The sequence below is a fragment of the Triturus cristatus genome, chromosome 8, assembly GCF_964204655.1.
Source record: "Triturus cristatus chromosome 8, aTriCri1.1, whole genome shotgun sequence".
NCBI classification, from domain to species: Eukaryota; Metazoa; Chordata; class Amphibia; order Caudata; family Salamandridae; genus Triturus; species Triturus cristatus.
In genome coordinates, this window is record NC_140591.1 from 1,661,611,323 (window position 1) to 1,661,629,079 (window position 17,757).

Here is a 17,757-nt window from a genome sequence, read left to right on the forward strand (position 1 = left end):
ATTCTTCTGTAGATGGTCCTATTGGTTTCTCTATGCTACCTCGTTCCAAATTCTTTTGTGGTTCTAATAATGATTCTACTGTCATTCTACTCTTTTTTTCAGGAAAATTCTGGCTTATGAATGGATTGTTTGAAACATTTGGTTCGATCATACTTATCGTCGGTGTCCATGGATTCTCGTTTTGGCTGTTCAATCGGTTTATTGCTTTTATAAGGAACTGTTAAACAATGTTCGCTTTCTTTTTGTTTATCAAATATGGGCATACTGGACCTATCGTTACTGGAACAGTTACAGCTTCCAAATTTGTTGTCAATTCTCTTATTTTCTTCGTTAATTCTAAAGTGGTTTTTGCCAATTCTGCTGAATTTTCTCCATTTATTCTATTCTCTGACTTCTTTTCTACCTCTCTGATGGAGTTACTCTTCTCTAGCTCTTGCGACATTGGTTCTGTCTTAATAATTTGTAAGGCTTCTCTCATTGGGGCATTTGGTGTTAATTTTTCTGGTCGATACGGTGGTGGATTTTTATAAAACATGTCATCAAGAACATCATCCTCTGATTCATTCACTCCATATCCTCTCAATTCTACATTATGTCTTTTCTCTGTACATTTGCGTCCTCCATTGTCCTCTGCAGTTCGTACAGGAAACAAACCTTCAGTCATACTAGCATTCTGCCACCTTCTCATCCGATCATCATGACTTTCATGTCCGTACTGTCTACCAAACAAGTACCTATATCTTCCACCACTCCTCTGTCTCTCTCGCTCATGCATCTCATCTTCCCATTCTGTCAATGCCTCAAACTGCGTCGGTCTAGGTCTTGGTTCTAAGTTCATCATTTTCTCTCTCAAGTTTCTCAAGACTGCCAAATTAAATGAACCATGTTCCAGAAATGCCAAAACTCCGTCCTTTTCTGTATATTTTAACCAATTGTCTAACCAAATACAAGTATGATATCCGTATTTTGCAACCATAAAGGATGCGGGGGTTTTCAGTGGAGGAAGTAACTGTCCCTCCCTAGTCACAATTGGTTTGTTCTTTTTAAACCACCTTTTAACTTTACCAAACCAAGACTTTTTCTCTTTTTCCGGTGGATCGCAATACATTTTTCTGTCTTCCGTGTATCGCTAGTCTCTCCTTACAACTGTACTGTTATTCTGTCCTATCATAGCGCGACTCACACTAACGCACCAATCTGGAGCGTCTACGTCACCTCTGTGATTCTCCAATCCCAGCGCGACTCTCACTAATGCACCAATCAGGAGCATCTACGTCACCTTGTAATTTTCCTATCCTAGTGCAGCGTACACTAGTGCACCAATCAGGAATATCTACGCCTCCAGCCAACTGGCCAATCCCAGCGCGGTCTTTCTGACGTCAACAGCCGCTGCTCCTACTCCTGCTTCTACTGACCCCTCCTTTACAAAAATTTCTCGGTAAGTTTTTCAAGCTTTTCAAGTTTACAATTCTGTTAGTAACTTCATAAAAACACCACCATTGTCCGCTTCGCTAACCAAAGAATAGTAAAAAGACCTTTTTCAGGAGAATTCCGTCTTTCCCGAGAGCAGCGCTTGCCTCTGCCCTACTACGGAATCGTTACTTCTGTTGATAAAATAGCACATCCCTCTACCTTACCCTTCTAGCAAGCATTAGCTAACCGCTTCTCTAGAATTAAGACACTTAGTTGGAGACCCAATGCTCCTGAGAAATAAAACCAGAGTTTCGCAATTAACCGGAATGCTTTTTCATTCACGCACTTTCACACGGGAAAAATGTTGTACAATCACACAGAATTCTGCCTTTCCCGAGAACAGCGAACAGTCTGTCCTGCTACAGAATTATAACGTTAACAAAGTAGCACTTCCCTCTACTTTGTCCTTCTAGCAAGCTCAGAGAACACCTGCTACCTTCTCAGTGATAAGCGTTATCAGAATACCTTCTGGACTCCTGGTACCTAAGACCAAAATTTCACTGGTAACCTTCGCTGTCATGCACACTTTTCTCATACAGAAAATGTCTCTAATGGCAACACGCGACAATGCTACCGAATCGAACTCAGACAATGGTTCGTGCAACTTCAATCGTTACACGTTTCCCCCTGTGTACCTACAGGGCAACAACAATTCCGTCTTTCCCGAGAGCAGTGCTTACCTCTGCTCTACTACAGAATCGTTACAAACTTCCGACTTCCTACATCCCAGAAGCCGTGCAAACAACATAAAACTCGACGCAACTCAACATAGAGTGTTAGTACATAAACCAATATCAGTCAATAATCAGCAATGTACAAGCAATAATCACCAAACCCAAACAATAACAAACCATAACTCTGCTACCAGAAATACTGATGCAGCTTGGAATCCAAAATCCTCTTTTCGCCACAGACCAGATATCTCACTAACCCATTCATTCAATACATTCACTGGTGGGGCCCATAACACCAACATTCACACTTCACTGGTCTGTCTTTCTGAGATATGATTGTTCCAAACGCTGACATCGAAGGAATACCTTATAACCTAAAGAACGATAATTTTACATAACTATGCTTTAACATATCCTATACCTAACATTCTAAATATCCCTTCCATGTGACGCGATATATCTAAGTTAGTTGCGTGTTCAGGTGACCTTCTAATTCCCTCATTTACTTTTGAATTTTAACATTCCTCATGAATAAACAACACAACTCATTTGTAAATGATTATTAACAAGCTTTATCTCAATTAATGCAAATCCGAAAGAAAATGTTATTCAAACTGCAAATTACCATATTTACCTATTCTGGCTAATTGTCGTCCACTAAGTCAATCAGGTTGTCCTGCTGCACGCTACAGTCCCATAGATTGGGTTGAGACCATAAGCGCGTTCCCGTCAATCTATGTCCATTTAATTGGAAAGTTCAGTTTATCAGGAAATTGGGCAGTAATTCAGTCCTTTAAAGATTCAACGAAACAGCTGTCCTGCAGCGTCCCCGTCCTCTCCGTCAGCATAACGTCAGGAAACCAATGAGAGCGCGCTCCTCACTATTCTAACACCTTTTTATAATGAAATCACTGTCAAAAAGTAACAAATATTGGTTTTCGGCCTTTCTGATTGGAGGATTTAGGGTCGTCCGTTAAAGTTCTCATGAAGTTTTGTCCATTAAATCATCACACTTGCTGGTTCCGGTTTTTAAAGACAGTCCATTGTTCCAGGGTCCTGGCAGTTTTCCCAGGATGTCCTTGGTGGGTACAGTCTGGCTAGGGTCAAGACGAGGCCACTGTTGCTGGCGTTGGCGCAGGCGCACTTCACCCAGAACCTTGTGGAGTGTAGTTCGACCCGTCAAGTGTAAGAGGCGGCCATTTTGTGGCATGCCCAAATGGTCAACTTAAGCAAAACAAACACGAAACATAATTAATACATAGAAATGGCTAATAAATTGTTAAACCCTCACTAATTCCCCTATGTGTCTGTAATTATCTAGCATGATAGCAACATTCAAAGCAATTATACTTACTATTTAATGCGACTTACAATTTCGTCACAAAAGCAACATATAACATGCAATATTCTAATGTCTCTAATATTAGTATGCATACATAAGTTAGTTTACATATTAATTAGGCCATGCAAATGCAAATCCCACGTATAATTCATATATTAGCAAAAATTGATTAGAAATCACTTCATACTCTTAATATGGTTATAATGAATCGATTATTCTAATTAGTGTAGACATGCAAATGGGGAGGGTATATAACATTTTGCATTACCCGCTCCATCAGAAGCATCCCTACTTCAGAGAACAAACCTTGGCAGAGCAGCAGCACAGCAAGTTTTCCTCATCAGGACAGAGACAAATCAGGCAGCAGCAGCGTTTTGCTTCCTCACAGAACTGGTAGAGGATGGGAGTAGCTAAGCAACTTCCCACTCTCAGAAGACAGCACGTGCGTTCTTCCTCACAGAAAAGATTCAGCAGCGCAGACCAGTACAAGCTTTCATCGCTCACAGAACATGTACATTTAAGGCATAAATGACATGCATGTTGGAGATAGATCTCTGGAGCGGGTACTTAACTCACTGTAGGGAATCTATTGATGGATGGGTGAGTAAGTTGCAAATTCTGCCACCATTTTCATTTAGGTGATATTCCACATCAACAAAATTTTCCACAAATTAAGCAGTAGCTGGTAAATCACAGGTCAAATTTATTTTAAACAACCCATCCGTAGTTTTGAATGCACGCACACTTAGGTGCTGTGCAATTCTAGTCTCTGTGCTGCACATGCTCAAAATGCTAAGGGCAGCAGGGGTGTGCCCTGGTGCTGGGTTAATGATGTCAGTAGGAAGCAGAAGCAATGACCAAGATTAATATGTATATATATTCGGAAAGCCCAGCAAAGCACACCTTGCAACAGGCACCAATCCTCGACTACCAAGTGTCTGTCAGAACAAAGAATCATAATGCCAAGATGTAACAACCAATAAGCATGCCTCATGCCTATATTAATGCACCAGCGCAGTATGGGACATGTCTAAGTTGGGCTCAATTGCCTTTATTGGGTTAAAATGGTCCTGCACGGGGCTTGTGTTGGGGAGGGGAGGGGAGACAAACCACTTGCTCCTCCTTACATTGTGCCGACATTACATTATGATGACAAAATAACCCTCGCCCTCTGGCTAGGCAGCCCCTCTCTCCCTCACGAGGAGAGGCAGCTGCGCGGTCACGACGAGTTGCGTCAAACTACATTGACCACGCAAGGGACTCTACGTGCTGCGGGGCCACGAAGAGCCTTGCAGCATTGCTGCACATGGAGGTACACCAGTCTCATGGGCATGCAAACTGTCAGAGCAAAAGCTGCACTACCACCACAGTGTGCCTGATGTCCCATGCCACTTGATTGCTAAGGGGGCTGCTTTAAGATCGGAGTGGTACAGGCATGTTCAGCCAACCCATATTACCAACACAGAAGCAAGTACAGTGCAGCGAAAAGCTGGTCAGCCTGCTCCAGAGCACTGACTGACCTATGCTCACAGTGCATCCAGCAGCACCTCAGAAAAGTATAGCAGAAGGGCTTTTACCCCAGGGGCTCCATGACTGAACAGCGGAGAAGGCGAGGACCACACATGCCACACTATAAGAGGAGCAATGTGTTACTGGCTACTGCCATGGTGCGGATCCCTGCATTTGAACCTTTGGTTGTTGCAGGGCCACTGTGGCACAGGCACTGAAGGGGAAGTTGTGGGTGCAATGCTTGAAATGTATTTTGCAGCCACAGTGGTGGAAGACAACAGGAAATTCCCCTTTCAATTGCAGTTGGCAGGAGAGGGCTTATATAAGCTTCCACGCCAGGGGCCCCATTCACGTACATCACTTGCATTGCCGCTCTTAACACTCACTTCGAACCCATGGTCAATCCAGACTACAAACGTTTTCTCTTGCGCCAGGCGCAGCAGAGCACTGATAAATCTGTTGACACCTTCCATGTCCACTTGGGTGCACTCGTCAGCACCTGCACCTTGCGTGATGAAATGGAGCGGTCAAGGTGCTCTTCATACAGGGCTACTCATTTACAGAACCCTGTCAAATCCATGCAAGACATTTTGACCCTAGGACTCGCACGTGGAAGAAGCGCTCTACTAGCATATCAAAAGGTAACCAGTCAACCAAATCTCAAGGGCCAGTATCACACAAGGCAGAAGAGAGCTAAAAACTGTGCTAGCCATGTGGAAGTTGCGTAAGCCTCTAATATCTGGCCAATGGCGAGAAGTGTTCAGCCTGTGGCAAAATGAACAGGGCTCTAAAAATCATAAAAATGTTACTAGACATGCAGGTCTAGTAACTTGAATAATCTTCTCTACCTAACAAATGTACTTGACCCGTGAACTGGTCTCAAATTGTGTGATCCTAGGCAAATATTTTGTCTTATGGAGCCGCCTTTCTCTTTATTATCACATAAGAAAGCACCTTCAAATATGCAAGTTTACTATTTCTGCTGTACAAAAAAACTCTATTTACTAGACTAAACGTTTTCTCCATATATAATAAGAATTGAGCCCACATATAAGGTACACACGATCCCTGGCTTGCCTCTTAGTTGTTTAAAAAAATCACTTTTCATAAATATATTGCTAAAGTGTGATGTGGTAGTGCACTGTCATTTACAAAGAGCACATTTTCCATTGAAATTGCCACAAAACGTCACCACTAACATGTAGTACTGATATAACTATATAGCACATAAACATTGTTTGCAAACTGGATTTCAGCAAAAATCTTTGACATTTGCAGATTACCAAGTAAAGTGTTGGGATCCTATAAATATTTTTTTCCATCATAGAATTATAAAAATGTTTCTTCATAACAACTAGTGAAAAATATTTGAAATGTTTGAACAGTTCACTTATTTGCAGTTTCAGTGTTAGAAAAAAAATCCTGAAATCTTACAGCCTTTCATTTCACATTCTTTGCACAGCATGCTTGTCACACAGTTCACTTTACAAAATCCGCTAACTTCAGTCACAGAAAGAAAAGTAAATGTAGGAAGACAAACTGACTTTTGACCTCTGTCTCTGAAAGCTGAGCAACTGTGGCAAGATAAGATTTAAAGGCCTCTTTATTACTCATTCACTCTTGGTGAGCAGGCATAACACCTGTTGTCTGTTCACCAGAACGGGCGAGTAGGCCCTTAAAATAGCTTGCCCTGATTAAATCTGGCTCTCCATAGTGAGTGGATTTTTTGAGCCATGATGAACGACTGCGATTGTATACAGGTTATACTGGCCACAAAGAGATTTTCAGAACCAGGCGGTACATGCCAACATTAGGTGACCTCACGGAGGACAACCCGGAATACTACTAGGCAATAGGCACCATCCAAGTGGTGCATGCTGCTGATCAATTCCAAGAGCAAGATCCACCCCCAAGTGCTGAGTACTGATAGGGGGCCGGCATGTGAATGCCATTATTGACACAAGAACATCCATCAATATCATGACCCAAGAGATTTGTGAGACCATCGTACAAAGACGAGCCCCTCAGGCCGTCTATTATGAAGCTGTATGTCTATGGACATCCAAACCTCTCCAGCTTGCTGGGATTTTTGTGGCGTATATCATTCACAGCAACTGGACCACTCCCACCAAACATACATCCTTGTGAAAAATGCCCCACTTTGCGTGGTCATCTCCATTTTTTGTTGAATGTAGTAGATTTTTTTTTTTTAAGACTGCACACTGGACCACTGCTGTCCAGTGTCTTTTCTCTGGCCCCTAAAAGATGAACAAAGTGGCTAATCCTTGATGTACTTATTTAACTTATAATGGCCATAGGTGCAGAAAATACACCTTGGGCACAGAAAGTTAAATGTCACGTGGAGTGCAGCACTTAATTGTGCCATTTACGTTTGTAACACGGAAACATGGCTTCAGGCCTGCCCTGTTGTAGCCTGCCAGCAGCTGCTTAAACACTGCAGCACAGGCTATTAAAATCACTCTTGACAGGTAGAAAAACCTGTTTTTTTATATTAAATATAACACACCCTAAGCACACCTTTCTGCCCTCAAGTTAGGGTGCATAATTTTTAAGAGCAGAATATGTCTGACATTAGAAAGGGCATGTTCTCCCAGTGGCTAGACCCCAAACAACATTGTCACGGGTCAGGCTGTAACTGGCACGTAAGGAAAGTCAAAGTTTACATTATATACTTTGTTCAACGTTTGACCTGTACCAGCGACAGACACCATTAAAAGCTAGAGGTTAATTTACATTTGCTCTCCTGCCACTGCCCAGCCTGTGCTTGGCCTGCATGAGGTGTGAAACGGGTATGAAAACTGTCCCCAGAATAGGGACAGTGGACTGGGAGCGGGGTGACAAATTCTTCCCCTGACAGGAAAACCAGTTGGGAGGGACCCAGGAACATAGTTAACTTTAAAGTGCCCAGCTGACCAGTCACAACTGAACTTGAACTGGATAATGTTGCTGGTCTCTGCCCAACACCCTGAAAGTCTCTAAGTTGCTCCCCTGAGGTCCGTGGGAGCTTAGAAGTGTGCTCCTGTGTCTGTTGTGGCACCAGCAGAAAGTTTGGAAACTTTTGCTCTACTCGACTCCCTCTTGCCAGACATCGCCACCTGGACCAGCGCCTCCTCCGGCCCCAACATCAACACCGCCATCCCAAAAGGATACAAGATCCAGAGGAAGGACCGCCCCAACCACACGGGAGGGGGCCTCGCCATCGCCCACAAGAGCACCCTCCGCCCCACCACCCCCAGCGAAACTCTCCCTTCCGCCGAACACCTGCACTTCCAGACCCAGACCAGCCCCAACTCCATGCTCCGCGGAACTCTCATCTACAGACCCCCGGGCCCCTTTCGCCACCACCATCACCGACCTCCTTGCACCCCACACCATAGCCTCAATGAACTACATACTCATCGGAGACCTGAACTTCAACTCCAGCGACCCCCAAACTCCATAGCCCTTCGTGACAACCTCGCCAACATCGGACTACAACAACTCGTCACCACACCGACCCACAGAGCAGGTCACACCCTCGACACCATCTTCGCAGCAGGAAACAGCGTCCACTTCAGCCGCACAATGGAACCCCCATGGACCGACCACACACTGCGTAGACTTTACCGCCGACAAACCCAAGGCACCCAAACCAGCCCCATGCCCACCACGAAGGAAGAGGTGTAGTGCCGCGGCCAGGGCGACTGACTCTGGAATCTGGGGATCACGGTTAGATACCCAGCGCCGGCGTCAGATTAGCCCAGCACCATGTGACTCTGGGCAATAGCTTGCTTAATCTTCCCGACGGCCCCCAGTGCCTAGAGACCCTTACGGGTGATTGTTCGCGCTTTACAAATGTGGATTATTATTATTATTATAAGGAACTTGAGCAAGGTCACCGACTAGCAACTCAACTCCACCCGAGACACGACACCTCTGCATCCGACGTCTCAGCCAGAGAACTCCACACTTGGATCTCCAACTGCACAGACGAGCTCGCCCGCTACGCAACTCTGACAAACGGCACCCCAGGAAAGCCGCCTGGTTCACCACCAATCTCCAAGAAGCCAGACGCACCTGCAGACGCCTGGAGAAAAACTGGAGAAACACCAAGACACCCGAAAACTACACCACCTACAAAGACGGACTACCACAATCAAATCCGAACTACCTAAAGGACCTTCATCCACAACAAAATCTTTGCCAACTCCAAGGAACTCCTCACTGTCATGCAAGAATTCACCAACCCCCGCAGCGAAGCGGCAGTCCTTGGAACCACCCCCTCAGCATGGGATAACACCTGGTGGCCGACCGCCTTTGGAAGCCCACCAACCCCCGTGGACCACACCCAAAACCTATGCATCGTACTCGACTCATGCCTCACCATGAACCGACAGGTCAACGCTGTCACCTCCAGCTGCTTCAACACCCTCCGCAAGACTTTTCAGGTGGATCCCTTCTGAGTCAAGGAAGACAGTCACCCACGCACTCATCACCAGCAGACTGGACTATGGAAACGGGCTCTGCGCCGGCATAAACAAGTCCCTACTCCGCAATCTCCAGACGATACAGAGCACCGCTGCTAGACTCTTCCTCGGCATACCCGGCACGAACACATCAGCCAAACACCTACAAAGACTCCCCTGGCTCCCCGTGGACAAAAGAATCACCTTCAAAATAATCCTCACCCATGCCTTCAAATGCCTGCACAACACCGGACCCGAATACCTCAACAACAGAATCAACTTCCACGTACCCAAAAGGAACCTTCGATCTTCCAACCTCGCACTGGCTGAAACCCCGCACATCCACAGAGCCAGAGCAGGCGGAAGATCCTTCTCCCACATTGCAGCCAAGACCTGGAACGAGCTACCGGCAGACATCAGACTCACCCCCTCCTGGACACCTTCAGAAAGACCCTTAAGACCTGGCTCTTCGGCTAAACAGATCTGCTGATTTCCCCCCACCCCGCCCCCCCAATGCCTCGAGACCCCCAGGGGAGAGTAGCGCACTTATAATACCCTTATTGATTGATTGATTGATTGATTTGCTCAATAGCTTTAGCGGAACATGCTGCAAAACGTATCCAACAGGCAATTCCATGCTGTTGAACTGAATTTCTGCTTCGCCCTGCTCAAGGCTTCAAGCATATCTGAAAAGCACCTCTTCTGAGTTCGACCTAAAAAAAAATTCAGCAAAAAAACTCCGAAGCTCTTGATCAGCCTTGCCATTGGTCACTTGTTTAAAACCTCTGTTCTGACAATGGCTTGCATCTGATGCAGGGAGGTCAGTAGTCTTCACACAACTCCTCTCATAAAGGCCTGAGCCAGATGTGAGGAAATCAGACACCGGTACTCCTTTGCTCTGGCAATCGCCCCTGTTGCATGCAGAGGAAGTGTCCACAAAAACCTGCCCTCACAGGCTCCCATGCCTGGTGCATGCTGATGAACAGTCCAGTACACCTTGCCCTGACATGGAGCTGTGTCTGGTACAGATAGATATCAGCTGTCAGCACACACCTGCTCTGAGAGTGACCGTTGTGTGGTGTATTGAGAGAGCAATCTCAAGAGCCCTGTTCTGATCCCTCTCTGGTGCATGGATATCGCCCGCCTGCTGCTCTGACATTGAATGCCTGTTTCTGGTGCATGGATATCGCCCGCCTGCTGCTCTGACATTGAATGCCTGTTTCTGGTGCATGGATGTCGCCCGCCTGCTGCTCTGACATTGAATGCCTGTTTCTGGTGCATGGATATTGCCCGCCTGCTGCTCTGACATTGAATGCCTGTTTCTGGTGCATGGATATCGCCCGCCTGCTGCTCTGACATTGAATGCCTGTTTCTGGTGCTTGGATATCGCCTGCCTGCTGCTCTGACATTGAATGCCTGTTTCTGGTGCATGGATATCGCCCGCCTGCTGCTCTGACACTGAATGCCTGTTTCTGGTGCTTGGGTATCGCCTGCCTGCTGCTCTAACATTGAATGCCTGTTTCTGGTGCATGGAGAGCAGCTCTTGCTAACCATCTCTGAACTCACTTCCTCTTGCCTGTTTCTTCTTTAGGTCCAGGGAACCAACGACAGCAGCATCGTCAGTAAATGCTCCATGGCAGCCCTGGGGTATTTTCCCGATGACTTTCTGAGCTGTTTTGTGACCAAGAAAACCAGGAGAGCTCCTCTGATAAACAGGTTTGTAACGTGTGGTCCTGTCACTGCCCTTCCAGAGCACAGGCTGACCCTCAGTCTGCGGTGAAGGATGCCATGTCTCAACTTATGGTCCAGCACCTGATCTCCGTGTGCCGGTCTTGTCGGACGGTTGGGTCTTCTCATTGGGGTTTTGGGTTTGTCCTCTCCTGCTTTGGAGCTGCGATTGTGTTCCCCGGCCCAATGTATAATCTCACAAAAGTAACATATAACATGCAATATTCTAATGTCTCTAATATTAGTATGCATACATAAGTTAGTTTACATATTAATTAGGCCATGCAAATGCAAATCCCACGTATAATTCATATATTAGCAAAAATTGATTTAGAAATCACTTCATACTCTTAATATGGTTATAATGAATCGATTATTCTAATTAGTGTAGACATGCAAATGGAGAGGGTATTAACATTTTGCATTACCCGCTCCATCACAAGCATCCCTACTTCAGAGAACAAACATTGGCAGAGCAGCAGCACAGCAAGTTTAATCCTGCGCTTGGCTTCGGCCCCCAGCAGCGCCGCATGATCCTCATGCGCAGCTTGGCCTCTTGTGCAAGTCTCAGCTCTGTGTCTTTGGGGCTCACCCTTCTGATCTATGACTTATCGCTGTGCACAGTTTCAAGGGAATATTGGTGATCTGAAGAGAAATGCGTGTGGGGAGGCCTGTATACCAGACCCCTAGCTGAGGTTTTCGTTTTTTCTCCCTCCCTTCAGATCTTCGCTCCAAATGTAAAACTTTTACTAGGATGTCTTAGAAAGGGGTGCAACGAAAGATTTAATACCATCATTTTATGAAGCGTTTTTATAACGCACTGGAAATGATATCGTCTATTTATTTTATTGTAATATTTTTCCTTTTTGTCATTTAATGGTCTATTTTGATCGAATAAAGTTTATTATGGTGATGACCCATCGCCTCATCGATCTGTTTCATCCATCCAGGGGCTACTACATCCGTGCACGCGCTGTGGACCAGTGTGTGAGGAACTTCTTGCTGCGCTCCCAGGAATCCTGCAGGAGGCAGGTGAGAACTGAAACTCCTCTTCCTGGGGCTGCACAGACCAGGCCAGCTGGCCCCTGCTGCTCCTTCCCTTGTAGGAGAGACAGACCCGGTGTCTGGCTGCAGGGCACACGGGTCGCGGATTTCTGGAAAAGTGGATGATTTGTAGCAAAACCATCTTTTTGAGATTCTGTCTGAACAGTTCTACACGTGTTGTGCTTATTCCACATCTCAAGAGCCGCAAAGACTTGCTGATGTGTTTTGTATGATGTATTTTCGGGATGCGCATTAGTAGACTATGATGTGCCTCCGGTGCTCAAATGTTGTGGTTATTAATCCGGGTGGTCTGAGGTGTATTCCCTCGTGTGCTGATCAGGCGCACAGTCTATAAGTGTTTTCCCCTTTGCCCTCTGCAGGCCTGTGCTTTCAGGCAGAATCATTCATTGTTGATTGTAAATCTTGAGTTGCATCTGCTGAATTTGTATAGTTTCATTATATTTTCTATAGATTTGGGATCTTTTTTTGTTTCTTTCTATTAAAAAACAAAATAGCTAAATAATAGAGCCGCAGATAGGGTGCTTTATAACTTGGCACATTGTTGACACATCATTTAGACAATGCTGGCAATGTTGGCACATACTTTAGGCAATGCTGTGGCATAATTTTCTCCTCCGTAGCCGCAGAGCCCCAGTGGCCTGAGGAAGGGGTGTTCTATGCTACACAACTTCACAAATCTTGATGGGTGTGCGGATCCAGGCCCCCTCCGTGATTTTTCGAACATTATTGGATAGAGTCCTTGGCGCTAGTGGGATTTTGGCACGTGGATGGGTGGCGCTCACCAACATCCTAACTCCGCCAGCGACCCTCTGAGGTTCCTGTTCCCCACGGCTCCTCGTAAGCTCATTTTACTTGTGTCCTTCCCTTGGGGCCAGATGATGGCTCTTTAACCTCTCCACGGGTTCCTCATCCCGCAGCTCCCTTCACTTTGCATTCTTTGTTCCCTACAGATTCTGTCTTTAGGTGCGGGCTTTGACTCTTTATATTTCCGCCTGAAATCAGACGGCGCTCTCAAGAATGCTGTGGTGTGTGAGGTGGACTTTCCTGAGGTGGTTCGCCGGAAAGCTGCCCTGATAAGCCGCACGAAAGAGCTCGCGGGGCTCGTGGGAGTATCGGAGAGCGCCCGCTGCCCCTCTTCTGGTAAGGTCAGTGAGAGCAAAGGATGACCCAGGCTTGTCTGCCTGTGGGTCAGGCATTGTAGAGAGCGAAGGGATGTAGTGTGTCCAGCCAAAAGGTGTGTTGCGTGCCTTAAACAGTATGTATAATGCCTTTGACTGTAGGGTGCATCACATTAAGCTTGATCTGCACACACTGCCTTATTCTTTTTTTTGTTGTTGTTCAAGGGGTGCTAAATTATGCATTTTCTTTCACTAAGCTTGAATGTTGATGGTGTTGTGGCCTCTTTCCAGGCTAGGGGTCTAGTTCTTATGCTAGTTGTGCTAGGGCCTTGATGTTTCAGTAGAATTAAGGATAATGTAACTTTGTGTGCCTATCTTGATGGTAGGTTTCCTAAATCCATACGTTGGGCCGCTTGAGTGGCCTTAGCCAGGCAGCAGGGAGTGGGGGCGCCAATCAGTAAATGGAATCCGATTGTGGTTTTCTGAAAGAAGACACACATTTCCACTCCAGCAGAAAGGGAACTCATTGGCCCTTATTATTTACTTCATTTTGTATGTTTTTACCCATTTCCCCCTGCTGAACAATCCTCTCCTCCTTTTGTAGTTAGCTGTCTTTTCACACCTTCTCTCACTGCTCCAATCTCCTTTTCCATATTGTCATCTGTGTTAAATTAATAAAGACATGTCCTTGTTATCACGCAGAATAATAAAACTAATATTATCTTTATATTCCAAACTTTATTAATCAGTAGTTCCATTCTCAGGGATGTGCCACTCTTTTCTCTTGGCCCCCCTTGTGCGTGGTCAGCTGCTCATGCTATTGCTTCGCTTCTTCTCTCGCAGGACTCGTTGGGCTCCATGGAGACGACTATATGTTGCTGGGGATAGATCTGAGTGACTTATCACTGCTGGAAGATGGGCTGAAGCAGGTGGGCATGGATCCTGCCAGTCCGACTCTGCTCCTGGCCGAGGTCGTGCTCACCTACATGGACAATTCACGGTGAGTGTTTGGATCACTGCTCTTCCCATGCTTGAGACTGCGAGGGTCCATACAAGGCACATGGGAGGCATTGCAGGGCCTCTTCCCATCGAGGAGACAGCGATGGTTCATACAAGACACATGGGAGGCATTGCAGGGCCTCTTCCCATCGAGGAGACAGCGATGGTTCATACGAGACACATGGGAGGCATTGCAGGGCCTCTTCCCATGCTTGAGGCAGCGAGGGTCCATACATGACGCATGGGATGAATTGCAGGGCCTCTTCCCATGCTTGAGACAGCGAGGGTCCATACAGGACACATGGGAGGCATTGCAGGGCCTCTTCCCATGCTTGAGACACTAGGGTCCATACATGACGCATGGGATGAATTGCAGGGCCTCTTCCCATGCTTGAGACAGCGAGGGTCCTTACAAGGCACATGGGAGGCATTGCAGGGCCTCTTCACATGCTTGAGACAGCGAGGGTCCATACGAGACACATGGGAGGCATTGCAGGGCCTCGTCCCATGCTTGAGACAGCGAGGGTCCATACAAGGCACATGGGAGGCATTGCAGGGCCTCTTCCCATGCTTGAGGCAGCGAGGGTCCATACAAGGCACAAGGGAGGCATTGCAGGGCCTCTTCCCATCGAGGAGACAGCGATGGTTCATACAAGACACATGGGAGGCATTGCAGGGCCTCTTCCCATGCTTGATAAACGAGGGTCCATACAAGGCACATGGGAGGCATTGCAGGGCCTCTTCCCATGCTTGAGGCAGCGAGGGTCCATACAAGGCACATGGGAGGCATTGCAGGGCCTCTTCCCATCGAGGAGACAGCGATGGTTCATACAAGACACATGGGAGGCATTGCAGGGCCTCTTCCCATGCTTGATAAACGAGGGTCCATACAAGGCACATGGGAGGCATTGCAGGGCCTCTGCCCATGCTTGAGGCAGCGAGGGTCCATACAAGGCACATGGGAGGCATTGCAGGGCCTCTTCCCATGCTTGAGAAACGAGGGTCCATACAAGGCACATGGGAGGCATTGCAGGGCCTCTTCCCATGCTTGAGAAACGAGGGTTCATACAAGGGACATGGGAGGCATTGCAGGGCCTCTTCCCATGCTTGAGGCAGCGAGGGTCCATACAAGGCACATGGGAGGCATTGCAGGGCCTCTTCCCATGCTTGAGGCAGCGAGGGTCCATACGAGACACATGGGAGGCATTGCAGGGCCTCTTCACAGGCTTGAGACAGCGAGGGTCCATACGAGACACATTGGAGGCATTGCAGGGCCTCTTCCCATCGAGGAGACCGCGATGGTTCATACAAGACACATGGGAGGCATTGCAGGGCCTCTTCCCATGCTTGAGAAACGAGGGTCCATACAAGACACATGGGAGGCATTGCAGGGCCTCTTCCCATGCTTGAGAAACGAGGGTTCATACAAGGCACATGGGAGGCATTGCAGGGCCTCTTCCCATGCTTGAGGCAGCGAGGGTCCATACAAGGCACATGGGAGGCATTGCAGGGCCTCTTCCCATGCTTGAGAAACGAGGGTCCATACAAGACACATGGGAGGCATTGCAGGGCCTCTTCCCATCGAGGAGACAGCGATGGTTCATACAAGGCACATGGGAGGCATTGCAGGGCCTCTTCCCATGCTTGAGAAACGAGGGTCCATACAAGACACATGGGAGGCATTGCAGGGCCTCTTCCCATCGAGGAGACAGCGATGGTTCATACAAGACACATGGGAGGCATTGCAGGGCCACTTCCCATGCTTGATAAACTAGGGTCCATACAAGGTACATGGGAGGCATTGCAGGGCCTCTTCCCATGCTTGAGAAACGAGGGTTCCTACAAGGCACATGGGAGGCATTGCAGGGCCTCTTCCCATGCTTGAGGCAGCGAGGGTCCATACAAGGCACATGGGAGGCATTGCAGGGCCTCTTCCCATGCTTGAGAAACGAGGGTCCATACAAGGCACATGGGAGGCATTGCAGGGCCTCTTCCCATGCTTGAGGCAGCGAGGGTCCATACAAGGCACATGGGAGGCATTGCAGGGCCTCTTCCCATGCTTGAGGCAGCGAGGGTCCATACGAGACACATGGGAGGCATTGCAGGGCCTCTTCACAGGCTTGAGACAGCGAGGGTCCATACGAGACACATGGGAGGCATTGCAGGGCCTCTTCCCATGCTTGAGGCAGCGAGGGTCCATACAAGGCACATGGGAGGCATTGCAGGGCCTCTTCCCATGCTTGAGACACTAGGGTCCATACATGACGCATGGGATGAATTGCAGGGCCTCTTCCCATGCTTAAGACAGCGATGGTCCATACAAGACACATGTGAGGCATTTCAGGGCCTCTTCCCATGCTGGCCGCAGCTATGGTCCATACAAGGCACATGGGATGAATTGCAGGGCCACTTCCTATGCTTGAGACAGCGATGGTCCATACGAGACACATGGGAGGCATTGCAGGGCCTCTTCACAGGCTTGAGACAGCGAGGGTCCATACGAGACACATGGGAGGCATTGCAGGGCCTCTTCCCATGCTTGAGGCAGCGAGGGTCCATAAGGTACATGGGAGGCATTGCAGGGCCTCTTCCCATGCTTGAGGCAGCGAGGGTCCCTACAAGGCACATGGGAGGCATTGCAGGGCCTCTTCCCATGCTTGAGGCAGCGAGGGTCCATACAAGGCACATGGGAGGCATTGCAGGGCCTCTTCCCATGCTTGAGGCAGCGAGGGTCCATACAAGGCACATGGGAGGCATTGCAGGGCCTCTTCCCATGCTTGAGACAGCGAGGGTCCATACAAGGCACATGGGAGGCATTGCAGGGCCTCTTCCCATGCTTGAGGCAGCGAGGGTCCATACATGACGCATGGGATGAATTGCAGGGCCTCTTCCCATGCTTGAGACAGCGAGGGTCCATACAGGACACATGGGAGGCATTGCAGGGCCTCTTCCCATGCTTGAGACAGCGAGGGTCCATACAGGACGCATGGGAGGCATTGCAGGGCCTCTTCCCATGCTTGAGACACTAGGGTCCATACATGACGCATGGGATGAATTGCAGGGCCTCTTCACATGCTTGAGACAGCGAGGGTCCATACGAGACACATGGGAGGCATTGCAGGGCCTCGTCCCATGCTTGAGACAGCGAGGGTCCATACAAGGCACATGGGAGGTATTGCAGGGCCTCTTCCCATGCTTGAGACAGCGAGGGTCCATACAAGGCACATGGGAGGCATTGCAGGGCCTCTTCCCATGCTTGAGGCAGCGAGGGTCCATACAAGGCACATGGGAGGCATTGCAGGGCCTCTTCCCATCGAGGAGACAGCGATGGTTCATACAAGACACATGGGAGGCATTGCAGGGCCTCTTCCCATGCTTGATAA

General features: G+C 48.0%; 1 protein-coding gene across 1 annotated transcript in view; it reads left to right on the top strand.

The window, feature by feature from the left end:
* LCMT2 (leucine carboxyl methyltransferase 2) overlaps nt 1–17,757 on the top strand; it is a 115,577-nt gene that overhangs the window by 23,471 nt on the left and 74,349 nt on the right. The window contains exons 2-5 of the mRNA XM_085623589.1: nt 11,056–11,180; nt 12,143–12,224; nt 13,208–13,397; nt 14,219–14,375. Coding sequence (XP_085479715.1) covers nt 11,056–11,180; nt 12,143–12,224; nt 13,208–13,397; nt 14,219–14,375 — 554 coding nt within the window. The remainder of the gene's footprint in view (nt 1–11,055; nt 11,181–12,142; nt 12,225–13,207; nt 13,398–14,218; nt 14,376–17,757) is intronic.